A 15020-nucleotide genomic window follows, 5' to 3' on the forward strand; every position below is an offset into this window, starting at 1 on the left:
ATGGAAATTGATTAAAAAGTCAAGATGTTTTTATTGTGTAAAAGTCTATGGTACTGTGGTGTAAAGACATTTTTTATGGACTTTGTATTTCTACCTACATTTGAAATAAATGCTGTGTTCGTTTCACTGTGATCGTCTGACTGGATTCTTTGCCAGATCCCATATCACCTCTGCTTGCTCTTGTGGGGTTAAAGGTTAAGGCCTGCCTGTGTTCCTGCCAAGCACTATCCCAACTTGATATCCACCTGTAGAGCTGGGCATCCTCTTCCCCAGTCAGCTCTGGTTAGTCCAGCGGGGCATCAATCCACCGGTCAGTCTCCACTGACCATAGAATAGCAGTCTGACCTATCCGTAACGACCTAAAAATTTGGCCTAGGTGGAAGTAGGCACCTGTTAAATATCAGCAAGGATCACCTCTGTACCTGACCTTAAGCGCTCACACAGGTGTACAGGTGAGAGCTGTGGGGAATACTGAGTATTAATACAGGTAATGACCAAATTGTCTGTACTCATGTGAGATGCATTTTTACTACTACGCTCAAGAGGGACTTTTACTACCTTACACTAACACGCTTGCCAACATGGTATTTGAAGTAATCTATTATTTGATATTGTTTTCCTTCGGTAAGCAATGTATACAGCCAACAAGAAGCAGTGTTCATTTACTCAGAATATACTTCATGAATGAAAGGACCAATGAATGAATTAGGTGGCTCCTCACTAACAGGATGTTCCCCTTCTGGCTCAGGGTCCTCCCCCCTGCATTATGACATCACTTCCCCACAACACTACTTTGTCAGGAGACTTTACATGTTCTGTTGGCCAGTGTCAGTACAGGTGTAGGTCAGATAATGGAAAAGGTGCCAGGTAATCAAGCAGCAGAAAATAAGAGATGCCGGTTCTAAGGTCAGGCTGTCTACGTGTGTTGTTATAATATACTCCACATACTTTTCACATGACCAAAAGTATGTGGACACCTGCTCATCGAACATCTCATTCCAAAATCATGGGCATTAATATGGAGTTGGTCCTCCCTTTACTGCTATAACAGCCTCCATTCTTCTGGGAAGGCTTTCCACTAGATGTTGCTGTGGGGACTTGCTTCCATTCAGCCACAGGAGCATTAGTGAGGTTGGGCACTGATATTGGGCGATTAGGAGTGGCTCACATTGGGCGATTAGGCGTGTTCTAATTCATCCCAAAGGTGTTCGATGGGGTTGAGGTCAGGGCTCTGTGCAGGCCAGTCAAGTTCTTCCACACCGATCTCAACAAACCATTTCTGTATGGACCTTGCTTTGTGCACGGGGGCATCGTCATGCTGAAATAGGGAAGGGCCTTCCCCAAAGTGTTGCCACAAAGTTGGAAGCACAGAATCATATAGAATGTCATTGCATGCTGTAGTGTTAAGATTTCCCTTCACTGGAACTAAGGAGCCTAGCCTGAACCATGAAAAACAGCCCCTGACCATTATTCCTCTCCCAAAGTTTACATTTGGCAGTAGGCATTTGGCCAGGTAGGGTTCTCCTGGCATCCTCCAAACCCAGATTCCTCCGTAGGGCTGCCAGATGATGAAGCGTGATTCATCACTCCAGAGAACGCATTTCCACTGCTCCAGAGTCCAATGGCGGAGAGCATTACACCTCTCCAGCCGACGCTTGGCATTGCACATGGTGATCTTAGGCTTGTGTGCAGCTGCTTTACCACAGAAACCCATTTCATGAAGCTCCCAACAAACAATTCTCGTGCTGACATTGCGTCCAGAGGCAGTTTGGAACTCTGTATTGACTGTTACAACAGAGGACAGACGGTTCTGTGAGCTTGTGTGGCCTACCACTTCACGGCTGAGCCGTTGTTGCGCCAACACATTTTCACTTCATAATAACAGCACTTACTTGACCGGGGCAGCTCTAGCAGGGCAGAAATTTGACAAACTGACTTGTTGGAAAAGGTGGCATTCTATGACAGTGCCATATTGAAAGTCACTGAGCTCCTCAATAAGGTAATTGTACTACCATTGTTTGTCTATGGAGATTGCATGGCTGTGTGCTCGACTTTATACACCCGTCAGCTACAGGTGTGGCTGAAATAGCTGAATCTACTCATTTGAAGGGGTGTCCACATACGTTTGTATATACAGTTGGCCTGGTCACTCTGAGCTCAACAGCTAACCTCACATAACCCCAGGCTCCATCCAAGAGTCCATTCACCAGTTGGCACCTGAGAGGGCGAGAAAGAGAAATTAATATAGGTGTTAAGTTAAAAACAGCAGGTCCGCTATGGTTGTAATGGTCCCATTAGTGGACAAGATAATTGGCTAAATGGGAGGATTTGATTCGCTCAGGGTCAGACATGGAAATGAATGAGATCTAGGAACCAGATGAACAGACTAACAATGTAACCAGACAGGAAGGTAAACAGAGTCAAGACCCTGTCGTAGGAATTACATAGTCAATCAATCAACCAATCAGTGATCGATTGAGGTCACTTAACATGGTTGGGAAGACCTGCTTGTCTGAACAGGTCTGTGTGTTACAACAGTCTAACTTCTGTGTCCTTTTGAGTACTTTTGTGAAACATAATTTTGAAAAATATATGGGAATTAGAAATCCAAAATGGATGGTGTTGAGAGATAGATGGGAGGGGTTGAATGGAGCTGAAGGGTGGGACTGGATGGTGTTGAGAGATAGATGGGAGGGGTTGAATGGAGCTGAAGGGTGGGACTGGATGGTGTTGAGAGATAGATGGGAGGTGTTGAATGGAGCTGAAGGGCGGGACTAATAAGATAACTAATGTAAAACATACGGGGTCTGTAAAATGTATATAGGTTCAGAAATGTTGTGAAATAGCACAGTTACAAATGGAAATCAAACTGGATGAACATCAGAAATAAAGGAAGGACTAAAAACGAACAAAATATAACTATTGTAAAATAGATTGTCTGTAAAATGTGTATAATATGTATAAACTGTCTCATGCTACCACTAGAGTGAAAGCACCGGCAGCATTCAAAAGTGATCAAAACATCAGCCAGGAAGCATAGGAACTGAGAAGTGGTTTGTGGTCACCACCTGCAGAACCAATCCTTTATTGGGGGTGTCTTGCTAATTGCCTATAATTTCCACCCGTTGTCTATTCCATTTGCACGACAGCATGTGACATTTATTGTCAATCAGTGTTGCTTCCTAAGTGGACAGTTTGATTTCACAGAAGTGTGATTGACTTGGAGTTATATTGTGTTCCCTTTATTTTTTTGAGCAGTGTATATCTGAATATGTACGTGTGTGTGTGTGTGTGTGTGTGTAGCAAAAAAAGATATGGGGGATTGGAAATGATGCAGACAATTACATTACTGCTTCCATCAATCTTTCTGCAATATTAAGCTGATCCACAAAGAAAAAAAGAAAAAGCTTGTGTCCTTGTTTTGAACTCACTATATATTTATGTTTTGGGGTGCTTACTGACCGTTAATATTGCGGTTCTGTTGCCTTATTGGTCCCAGATGGTTGCCGGGGAGATTAGGAGACCGGTTGTTCCTCCGCTGGCCGCCCATGTTTTGTCTAACTATGCCTCCTCTCCTCTGAGCCCGAGAGTTAGAGCAAGAGAGAGAGAGAGCGAGAGAGAGCGAGAGAGCGAGAGAGCGAGTTAGAGCAAGAGAGCGAGAGAGAGAGAGTTAGAGCAAGAGAGAGCGAGAGAGAGAGAGCGAGAGAAGTCAGAAGCCTGAGATATTTCAGAGAAAGATACAGATCCTTTCCACCTACACCCCTACTAAATGTGAACACATACATGCACACAGTTCTCACCATCTCTCCGGGCCACCTCCCTCCTCTCTGTGGTAGGCCTGGCCAGCCTGAAGAGAAGCCATCCTCTTCCTCCTGAACCTCCTCTTCCCCACTACCATACTCCTCATGATGGTCACTGTGACAGAGGGTGTGAGAGGGTGTGAGAATGACGAGACAGTGAAGTGTAAAAACGCACCCTTCCTCTACTTCTTGAGGTAATCACTGATCTGACAGATTGGGTGAACACAAGGATCCATAGATCAGTGATAACTCCAAGAATGGAATAATTTTCGTACTCAAACAAGGCAACTGTTGACATGCCGTCCCCCATGAATGACGCAGCCCCTCGGCCAATTACTGACAATTCAAACTAGAATATACTGATAGTAACAAAACATCTGCCCGTTTTAGCTCCACCGTGTGGTCGACATTAATGTTCTTGCATATGTTGAGTCTTGACAGTGTTTGCAACCTGTGTGACTGATTTATATGCAGTGGCCATGTTGTTTTAGGTACTAGTCTAGAAAATATTTGTCCATAGATGCCATATACTGTATCAAGTTTCATGCAGATCGTTCATTCGGTGTCAGCGTAACGTTTGAAGTGTTTTTCACAAAATTCAAAATGGCGGAAAATCCATCATGGCAAACTTGGGACCTATGTACCGAATTGTATGACTTTAGGTCAAACGAGGTGAGGGGCGTGACCTTTTAAAATTTTCATTTTCAATCGCTTATTATAGTGCCACCATCTGGCCAGTCAGTGTAATTTTGTAAACGTCAGATCTCTATGACAAGACACATCATTCACTCAAGTTGTTAAAATCACAACAGTGCAGTCTGAAAAATCTTGTGATGAATGTACGAGTGTACTATAGTAAAAAGACAGATCCACTGTCCGCTACCCGATTTCATTGTGGAGGACCATCATGGCTTCACTGTGTTTTAGTGTGTAGTAGTACCTCCCAGCAACCAGGGGGCGCTTTGAAAGCCTGCCTCCAGGGATGGTGACCTTCACCCCTTCCAGCCTCTCCTGTCTCCTCCTCTCCAGGTCATGTCTCAGGTCTCCTGGGTCACTCACCGCCTGCTGCTGCTTCTGATCTCACACACACACACATTAATACACCATCAATAAATCCATCAGCCAATGAATCCATCCATTGACATATCAATCATTCCCCATTTAAAAACATGCATTGTACCTGCATGCGGCCAACTTTGGAGAAGAGAGGTTCCATGTCTGGCTCTGACAGACTCATGTTGAACCGCCTAGAGAGGAGAGAAGGAATAAAATATAGATACAGTTTATAAAACAGCACATTGAAGACTTAAACAAAACCCATGGCTCTTAGAGTCTCATCACCGTGGTACCCAGGCGTGTGTGTACCTGTTCAGAGTAGGCCTCTCTTCCTCCTGCTCCTCCTCAGGCAGACCATCTTGGGCGCCACAGAAACGCTCGGTCAGCTTTACACTATCACCCCTAAAGTAATGCTCTGGAGAGGGGGAGAGAGAGAAATATCTTTAGGTTCTGTTTAAATGTGTGTGAAGGAGCGTCTATGGGCTGTGCATGTGTGTACAAGTGACTGTGTGCACGCGCATATTTGTGTTGTGTATAGTATTTCTGCATTTCGCATCCTAACCTTTGACCTGGTGCACCAGGGTGATGATCTCCTGGGCAAAAGTTCCAGAGTGCATTGTGGACTCCCGGTACGTCCCAGAATGCTCTAGCATGGGTAGGAAGTCGAGGCGCTGGCGGCCCACATTGACCAGATCCAACGACAGCTGGCGGTCTGAAGAGTAGCACAGCTGGCTGTAGGGTAGATGAGAGCGAGATGAGCAATGGAGGAGAGGAAAAAAGCAGTAGTCCCTTTACTCTCTTGGATCAGGCCTGAATACCAGGGCTTAACTGTGTTAGACAATCAAGGCTAATTAATAATAGTACTAGTAGCTGGTTAAATAGAGCGTGTACTGCTGTAGCTGGTTAAATAGAGCGTGTACTGCTGTAGCTGGTTAAATAGAGCGTGTACTGCTGTAGCTGGTTAAATGGAGCGTGTACTGCTGTAGCTGGTTAAATGGAGCGTGTACTGCTGTAGCTGGTTAAATGGAGCGTGTACTGCTGTAGCTGGTTAAATGGAGCGTGTACTGCTGTTAAAGCTGGTTAAATGGATGGAGCGTGTACTGCTGTAGCTGGTTAAATGGAGCGTGTACTGCTGTAGCTGGTTAAATGGAGCGTGTACTGCTGTAGCTGGTTAAATGGTACTGCTGTAGCGTGTACTGCTGTAGCTGGTTAAATGGAGCGTGTACTGCTGAAGCTGGTTAAATGGAGCGTGTACTGCTGTAGCTGGTTAAATGGAGCGTGTACTGCTGTAGCTGGTTAAATGGAGCGTGTACTGCTGTAGCTGGTTAAATGGAGCGTGTACTGCTGTAGCTGGTTAAATGGAGCGTGTACTGCTGTAGCTGGTTAAATGGAGCGTGTACTGCTGTAGCTGGTTAAATGGAGCGTGTACTGCTGTAGCTGGTTAAATGGAGCGTGGTACTGCTGTAGCTGGTTAAATGGAGCGTGTACTGCTGTAGCTGGTTAAATGGAGCGTGTACTGCTGTAGCTGGTTAAATGGAGCGTGTACTGCTGTAGCTGGTTAAATGGAGCGTGTACTGCTGTAGCTGGTTAAATGGAGCGTGTACTGCTGTAGCTGGTTAAATGGAGCGTGTACTGCTGTAGCTGGTTAAATGGAGCGTGTACTGCTGTAGCTGGTTAAATGGAGCGTGTACTGCTGTAGCTGGTTAAATGGAGCGTGTACTGCTGTAGCTGGTTAAATGGAGCGTGTACTGCTGTAGCTGGTTAAATGGAGCGTGTACTGCTGTAGCTGGTTAAATGGAGCGTGTACTGCTGTAGCTGGTTAAATGGAGCGTGTACTGCTGTAGCTGGTTACTGGAGCGTGTACTGCTGTAGCTGGTTACTGGAGCGTGTACTGCTGTAGCTGGTTACTGGAGAGTGTACTGCTGTAGCTGGATAATGGAGCGTGTACTGCTGTAGCTGGTTAATGGAGCGTGTACTGCTGTAGCTGGTTAAATGGAGCTTGTACTGCTGTAGCTGGTTAAATGGAGCGTGTACTGCTGTAGCTGGTTACTGGAGCGTGTACTGCTGTAGCTGGTTACTGGAGCGTGTACTGCTGTAGCTGGTTACTGGAGCGTGTACTGCTGTAGCTGGATAATGGAGCGTGTACTGCTGTAGCTGGTTAATGGAGCGTGTACTGCTGTAGCTGTTTACTGGAACGTGTGGAAAAGGTGTGATTTAAGTAACAACTGTAGTTTGGGACAGCAGTCATTTGTTCTTCATTAAATTTGCTGTAGGGAGTTAAGTGGTTATCTGCTGGATCTCCTACATAAATATAATATAGTTTAATATTGTACTGAACAACCTTACCTTGACCAAAGTATCTGTAAAACACACTATACTTACCTTTACATTGTAAAGCTTTAGGAAAAATGGCTGATTAAGTACACCATCTACAAGAGCTGTTGGTTTAAATTATTTTGAAGTCCAAATAAGGCCTATAGGAGTTTGAAACGCAACAGGAAGAGAGATATTTCTCGTCTCCAGGGATGTATTAGCGAAACGCTGAATGTCAGTTGAGATAACGGGTGGTAACGTAAATGCTTATGGTAAAAGCGTATGTGGCGTAAAAGGTGTGTAAATCGCCCTGCAAAAAAATGTAAAAGTGAACAGCATTTAACGTCGACTACATCCCTTACCACTTCCTGTGCCAGTGTGAGGTCGTGTAAAGGACACTGGCATGGGTCAAAGGTGAAAGTTCATGCTTCTTCCATTTTTTTCACTCTCTGCATTTCTCGTCAATCAACTTCTGGATGTTAGTGATCCACTTGCTGTGGTGAAAGGTCAGCATTGTGGTTCTTGTGGTACTTTGACAGAGCTCCGTTTCCCTGGTGCAAAATGGATGACAGTTCATCAATAGTCATGGTTCTGAGAGCCTCTTGGAGAAGAGACGTTCATATAGCTTGATGATTCTTACTGCATGAGAAGTCCACGAGTACCACTGTCAACAGTGGTGGTACAGTTAGTGGAATAGCTTCTAAGGGTCAAACCAAAAGCTTTATTTTCACGTGTTAAGTCCCAAAGTCGATTTTACTCTTCATCGTGGTGGTTATCGGCAGACATTCATCAAACACTGCTTTTCTGACTGTACATCATCCTGATCGTCGCCAGACCTTCACATTGCCTTCTGCTCTTCTCCACTCTTGCTTGTGTCTACTAGTTGGTCACCCAAGCCTTCATTTCATGCAGAAGGTGGGTTACTCTAAGTGTTTAATGACTGTGCTTCTCTATCCACTGACTTGGATTCTCCCTTGTCTGTTCACCTCCCTATGAGTTAAGCTGTAGCATCCAGTCTTTACTTGTCGTCATGCATCAAGCTGTGAACCCTGGTCTGGTAGAACTCAAAGAGAGCTGTAGTATGAACCTGTAGCGCTCGGTTGCTTTAAGGGCAACATCGTTACTTTGGATTGTCCTTCAGAGATGAGATCAACTCCGTGCTGTGCTTTCAATTTCTTTGAGTGAACAGTTCTGTTTAAAGGAGAGCAGATTGAAACACACTGTGGTCAACAAAGCCAAGTAGATCAGAGGCCAGGCATCCAAGGATCTGTGGCGTAAACGTTATGGGAATGTTGGATCGATTTTGGCCTCGGAATTAAAGGTTTTGTGATGCAGTGGTTGCATCGAGTCCCAGTCTATTATTAAGATAACCATTTCTCAAACTCCTTTAGGCTTTGACACTCAAGAGCATCATGGTTGATGAGGGTGAGCAATACCAGGCTTGAGGTCACTTATTTGGAAAGCTTTACAGTGGGAATGTGTCCATCTCGCATGAACCACTTTGGATAAAGAATGAAAATTGTCCTAGAAAACAACCTGCCTCTTTAACAGATAAAGTATAATGATCCTCTAGGAGCCTGCAGGATACAATACACACTCAATGATGGAAAGAACATGTTGACTTACCTTTAGACATTGATCTGAATGAAAGACACAAGTTGAAACTATTTGACTGTCTTGACTAGAGCTGGTGTTTTGGTGTATCATCTTGCAGAACATGAGAAGGGGAATTGCTTATCGCAGTGACTAGCACTAAAACACTGTGCTTCTGAAATAAGTCAATTCACAGGGGTCTTTCTCTGATTAGCTGATCAAGAGTTCCCGGGTGGCACAGCGGTCTGAGGCACTGCATCTCAGTGGTAGAGGCGTGACTACAGACCCATGTTCGATCCCAGGCTGTATCACAACTGGCCATGGTCAGAAGTCCTATAGTGCGGCGCAGAATTGGCTCAGCGTCGTCCGGGTTGGGGAGGGTTTTTAACGGACTTGGTTGGGGAGGGTTTAACAGACTTGGTTGGGGAGGGCTTTTAAACAGATTTGCCTTGTAAAAAGAAGAAAAAAAAGATCTGATCATTCCAAGTGTTTCAAGGCATTGAAAACAAACATGGTGTTTCCAAATGAATGTTCCTGAAGTTCAGGGCACTTTCCCCACCCAAATGGTCTTCAGTCAGCCCCAGACCTAGACATTGATCCGGCCATGCAGTGGGTCAGTGACTGACATCTTATCAGGCTCACCAACAAAATATGTATACGGGCAATCCTTCACTATAACAGAGAGACGCTTCTGCAGTTAGCAGCAAGACCTTTCCATTTTGTCCAGTAAGCTGTAGAGTGAGTAGCAGAAAGGTCTTCTCCACTCCTCTTCATCCAGTCTTAACCTCCCAGAGGTCCTTCAGCACGTTACACCATGCAGGCTCCTTGCTCTGTATAATTCCCTTGTGCTTGTTAATATCATTTCAGTTGTGCAGGATGAGATGGGTCTGATGACAGTAAATCTTTGCAAACACACGGCTGGTGTCTCTTCACACGTCAGCTGGTTGGTCTCTTGGTTGTCAGGGCTGCTCTTAGGGAAGTTGCAACCACTCCCTTTCTGAGTTGCCAATGATGTTGATTTGGATGAAAGGGAGATTTCTGAAGAACTGATGAGGAAAACCTCTGCCCTGAGCAGACGAGTGTTAGAAGTAGAACTACAGGTCCATTAGGTTATTCAGCCGATAGGTAGCCTTCTACTCAGAAGCTGGCCTTCTTCTGTACCATCACTGTTCTCTATTGTTGTGAAGCTGGTCTGACATTTTCTGCTCCTCTGGATGAGCAAGGAACACATTTTTCAGGAGATCCAGAATTTGTTCTTAACCGCATACTCGGAGTTGCTGTCAAGAATTGATTCCACCTTCATATAACGCGTTTGAGAATGTGACGGACAATAATGTAAAATGGCCACTCTGCTGAAAGAAGGCTTTGGCAATTCTCCATGTTTATCACTGAGTGATGCCCCACACCATGAAGGATTAGTTTGACGCAGGTATATAAATTGCATCCCATCACAGTAGAATACTTGCCTTGTAGAATCCTTGCTTTGTACAATCGAGAAATCAGTTTGACGAATCTTTCCTCCTCTAGCTGTCAATATTCTCAGGGCTTCTGACTATGTCTTTCTGCAGTCGAAAGCAAGCACTAAAAAGAAGCATGACCTTTCACCCTTGACCACTAAACGTTGCTGCCCGAAACACCTTACCTGTTCTGGCCCATGGTGCGCTTCATGTCCACTTTGATGGTGAGTGTCTCCTCCTTGCCGGCTCCTTTGCGAGGCATTGCCATGTTGTTCTGCTGCTGGTTCCAGTTGGGGTTGAGATCTCTAAGCTGAGGTTTCCTGGGTCCCATCCTGCACTGTGCCGGTGGCCGGCCTCCTCGTGGCCCTTGTCCCCGATCCTGCTCCCAGGGGGGCTCCATGTCGCTCTCTTCTGCCCAGCCGGGCTCCTCCTCTCTGGGCTCCATGTCCCAGTCATCTCCCCTGGGTTGGTACCTCTGGTGCTCTGGAGGGGAGTGCTGAGAGTTGGCACCCCGTGGTTGGTACCCCTGCTGTCCCTGGAGGAGAGGCTGGGGTTGGTTCCTGGAGGGCCCCATCTGTCTCTTGCCACCCCGGGCTGGGGCCTCCCTTGCCCCACAGAATGTACTGTTTCTGGCCTTGGGATCCGTGGGACTACCTCTATCCTGGAAGCCTATAGGCCTGGCTCTCCCCTGACGGTTAGGGCTTCTTTTGGACTCATGTATAGGCCCCCTCCTATCTTCATGGACAGGGCCCCTTTTGGACTCACGTATAGGCCCCCTCCTCTCATGTGCAGGCTGGCGCCTGGCCTCCTCTCTAGTATTGGACCTGCTGCCTGACTTCCTGAACCGCTCCTCAGAGGCTCCGACCTGGTTGTGATGATGACTGAATCGGTCGTGGCTGTGGCTCCGGTTGCGGTCGGGGCCCCTGTGGTTGTGGTACGGTTCTGGCCCTCCGCTGTTCATAATATCATGTTCATGCTCCACGATGAGGGCTTTAGGCCCCCGGCCATTGTGGCCACCTAGGGGGCCACTGCGCCCCAGTGGCCTCCCTCCTCTGTACCCTTCCCGGGGCCTCTCCAGCGAGGGGCGGCGCTCCCTAAACTCTGTCTCCCTCCCGTACCTGTGTCGACATAAAGAGCAGGTGACATGGTTCAGCACTGACAGATGACATACAATTACGCTGACTACAGCTAATAGTTGGATTGATTTGTAATGTAGCTTTTGATTTATTTAGGAAAAAATGTATTATAGGAATAGAATTTAAGGGCCAATAGATCACAGGCTCGCACAGCCTCTAGATTGCAGCGGGTAATAATAGAAACGTTTTCAACTATGTCATGTACTTAAGTGGTTCTCGAGGATCACAGAGACAACAACATGCGATGCATTTTAAGCCATGCAATTAAATCTACAACTACTATCTCGTTACACTATTGCAGAAGGGACATATTTGCAGGGTGAAGTTTGCACTTAGAAAAACAGGAAGCTGGGTTCTCCTCTCCAATTTTCTTCAGGCTTTTGGTCATAAAACTCCAGCGGAACACTGTTCAAATTTACCCAGGATTCACCGGTTCAACAGTTTCCCTCCGGTTCCGGTCAGAGATGGTGCTCCACTCTCTTTGCATGTCGTCTCTCTTCCTGTCTCTATAGGAACCGGGAGAATCTCCACCCTCACCCCTCCTCTCCCACTTCCCCCCGCCCTGAACCCTCTCCCTGGGGCTGCGGTCCCTGGACCTCCCCTGGCTCTGGTCCCCCTCTTCTCTCCTCCAACCTGCAGAGGGCGCTCTCTGGTGGTGGCTAGGGCTGTAGTGAGTGTGCTGCGGGGCCAGTGATGGCAGCCTCTCTCTGGGTAGCCTCTGCGGGGAGGGGGGCAGCTTTCCTTCGCATCTTTGGAATTCTTCTTTCACTCTTCCTCTGCCACCCCCTCCTCCATCATGGGGGGAGAGCCTCCTGCGTTCGGCGTAGCCCAGCTCGTGGGGGGGCGGTGGGGTCCTGCAATGGTGGAAGTCCTCTGGGGGGAGGTGTTGGTCAGGCCTGTGGAGACCTGGGGAAATAGGTCTTCTGTGGCCCTTTGGCCGAAGGCTCCCTCTAGGCATAGGTCTTCTGTGGCCATCTGGATGGATCTCGTCCATGAAGCGGACCCACTGGTCCTCGTGAGACTCCCCAGGGTTGCGGTTCTCTTCCCAGGGCAGCCTGCCCAGGTCAGCCAGAACCTGCTGGGGGTCGAAGTCTGGGTCGTCCCAGGGGAACCTCCGGGCATCTTGCCTCCTTGGACTGCCTCTGTAATAACACAAAAAGCAATAATACATTTTAATTGTAAAGCACCCTTCATACAGTGTGCTGAGTTGAGCCAACATTGTGAAGGAAATGTATTGACCCACACACTGGACTAGCATGTCAAATGAACAGTGTGCATTCTCACCTGTGAGAATAATGTGGCGATCGTGGCCTTGACATTCTCTCCACCTTGAGAAATCAGTGGACAAAGAGAAAGAGTATGAATGAGTAACATACTGAGATAGTGAAATGACCACCACAAACCGTTCCCTAGCCGTGACACCATACCTCAACATCAGATTTGTTTACATTTTGGCAGTTGATACAGCAAGAGAATACCACCAAGACTCCGGTTATGAGAGTCTCCTTCTTTCCCATGTTGCTTAACTTAGGTAAGGCAACAAAGGGCTTGAAATGTACAACATAACACTCGCATTAACACAAGCATTTCGCTACACTCGCATTAACATCTGCTAACCATGGGTATGTGACCAATAAAATTTGATTTGACCAAAGCCACGTTACGCTAGCTATCTAGACCAGGCTAAAAACCAACTTGCTACGAAGAAAACCACTGGGGACGATGAGAGCAGCTCAAAATAGACTTTTTTTTTTTTTACAGTGCAGTGGTTTACTGAAGATTGACACGAATAGCTAAACATCTGAATGTTTAATTGGGGACCATGTTGTCGTTGTAGCCAACTAGCTAGCATAGCTAATATTGCAATGGAGCAAGCTAGCATGGCACTTACCCGATTGCACGTTTCTGTCGAAATTAGAAGATACGAACACCAAAACACCAGTCTCGCACACACGATTACACTACCAGCTAGACAGAAGTAATACGTAGTTATGTTACGTTTGATACCGGAGCACCGATGTATGCGTCGAAATCGCTAAGCTGCAGATAGAACAATGAGACAGATATTTCACCGGATGTATAAATGTGAAGCATCCGCTTGGCGTTTTGAGAGGAAGCCCACTGGCGGGTGATGTGCCGAAAATCCACCCACATTGCTGCGACTTGCTTGCTAGTTGAGATATCTGCTCTTCACTCCGTTGTCCGTTTAAACTACATGTCACTGATCTTAGTAGCAGAAATCATTTTTGTCTGCAGTTTTCGGTTTGGCGATTTGTTTCAAGTGTATGTGGCGGTTCTAGCTTGTATGGCGCCCTGAGCGAACCCCCCGTACCGAAATCCGCTACTGATTTGTATTAGTCTATAAATAAATCTCTTTGCCAAAATTCGTCATCTCTCCCTTGTCTTATTCGACTAGTATTTTTGAAAGCATAAGGATAATAATTCATCCATAGTTGTTCGACTCTTGCCACAAAATTAAGGAAATTAGAAGGGGTGGATTTTCTGCACAACACCTGTTCCGACAGTGGGAGAAGGTGAACGCCATAGATTGACAGACATTCCCACTTTCTCATCCATGAAACATTTGATTTCGATACATTTTTCTGTTGCCAAATCTAAAATATATTTTGAACAAAGTTTGCCAAATCTAAAATATGTTTTGAACAAAGTTTTCTATTTTTTACCATTGTAAACGTTAAGAATCACGTTGTTTAGAAGGACAAGGTAGGCATTCCCTGACGAAAATATGCAGATAATGCTAGAACGCATCAATAGAATATTGCTTGCTTGTGCTTGTTCTGCCCACTGACTCATTTGCTCCCGTTGGAAATGACAAGCAGTGGTCTATCTTAGTTAGTTGTAAAACATTTTAGGTTAGCAGTGTATTGATGCCTGTAGCGCTTTTTCTTCCATTGGGTTTAACGGCGCATTACCGACAACAGCTTTATTATTTATTTAACTAGGCAAGTCAGTTAAGAACAAATTAGTGTTTACAATAACGGCCTACCCCGGCCAAACCCTAATGACGCTGGGCCAATTGTGCACCGCACTATGGGACTCCCAATCACGGCCGGTTGTGATACAGTCTGGAATCAAACCTGGGCCTGTAGTGACACCTCTAGCACTGAGATGCAGTTTCTTAGACCGACGCGAAACTCGGGAGCCCCAGCTGGAACAACATCATACAAAATACAGAAAATAGACACGTCAACAAACAAAACCCATCCCACTTTTACAATCACAGTCCATTCCAAACTACATTCCTACACAGGCTCAGGGGCATGTAATGGCGGAACATTCACTGACAGGATTTCTCGCAAGGCCTCGGCTGTGAAATCATGATGACCCCAAAAACGTTAAGCTGCATTCACAACAATTCCAATTTTTGCAGACTTCTTATTCGCTTGTGCTGTAGTTTACGACCATTGCGATAAATAATACAGAAGCACGTGATCAATGACGTCCAAAACGTCTTATTTCAAGTCACCTTTGCACACAAAACATCCATTACGTTTTTCAAGTGATTGTCTTAGAGGCCGTTTTTTTCCATCACGCAAAGTGATCGTGTGCAGGCATTATGCGCGCTTTTAAACCGGATCTAGAAAGATGGCAACAGCCAGAAACGCTGTATGCGAATGTGAGTAGATTACGTTGAAAACAACGTG

The 15020-nt window shown here is 46.1% G+C and overlaps 1 protein-coding gene across 2 annotated transcripts; it reads right to left on the bottom strand.

The window, feature by feature from the left end:
- Nucleotides 1-7: 7 nt before the first annotated feature.
- On the bottom strand, nt 8-14948 carry LOC118361704 (BCLAF1 and THRAP3 family member 3-like). 2 transcript variants are annotated; one of them, XM_035741852.2, is made up of 11 exons: nt 14843-14948; nt 12640-12683; nt 11775-12497; nt 10405-11337; nt 5419-5588; nt 5166-5271; nt 4981-5047; nt 4741-4874; nt 3801-3915; nt 3463-3577; nt 8-2217 (listed from the first exon to the last, which is right to left on the bottom strand). In XM_035741852.2, the coding sequence occupies exons 1-11, from the start codon at nt 14861-14863 to the stop codon at nt 2204-2206; spliced, it is 2442 nt and encodes an 813-aa protein (XP_035597745.1). In that variant the 5' UTR covers nt 14864-14948; the 3' UTR covers nt 8-2203. The 2 variants fall into 2 exon arrangements, with proteins under 2 accessions (XP_035597745.1, XP_035597747.1); XM_035741854.2 differs by lacking the exon at nt 14843-14948 and adding an exon at nt 13247-13674.
- Between the last annotated feature and the right edge of the window lie 72 nt (nt 14949-15020).

Source organism: Oncorhynchus keta, chromosome 28, assembly GCF_023373465.1.
Source record: "Oncorhynchus keta strain PuntledgeMale-10-30-2019 chromosome 28, Oket_V2, whole genome shotgun sequence".
Taxonomy (NCBI): domain Eukaryota; kingdom Metazoa; phylum Chordata; class Actinopteri; order Salmoniformes; family Salmonidae; genus Oncorhynchus; species Oncorhynchus keta.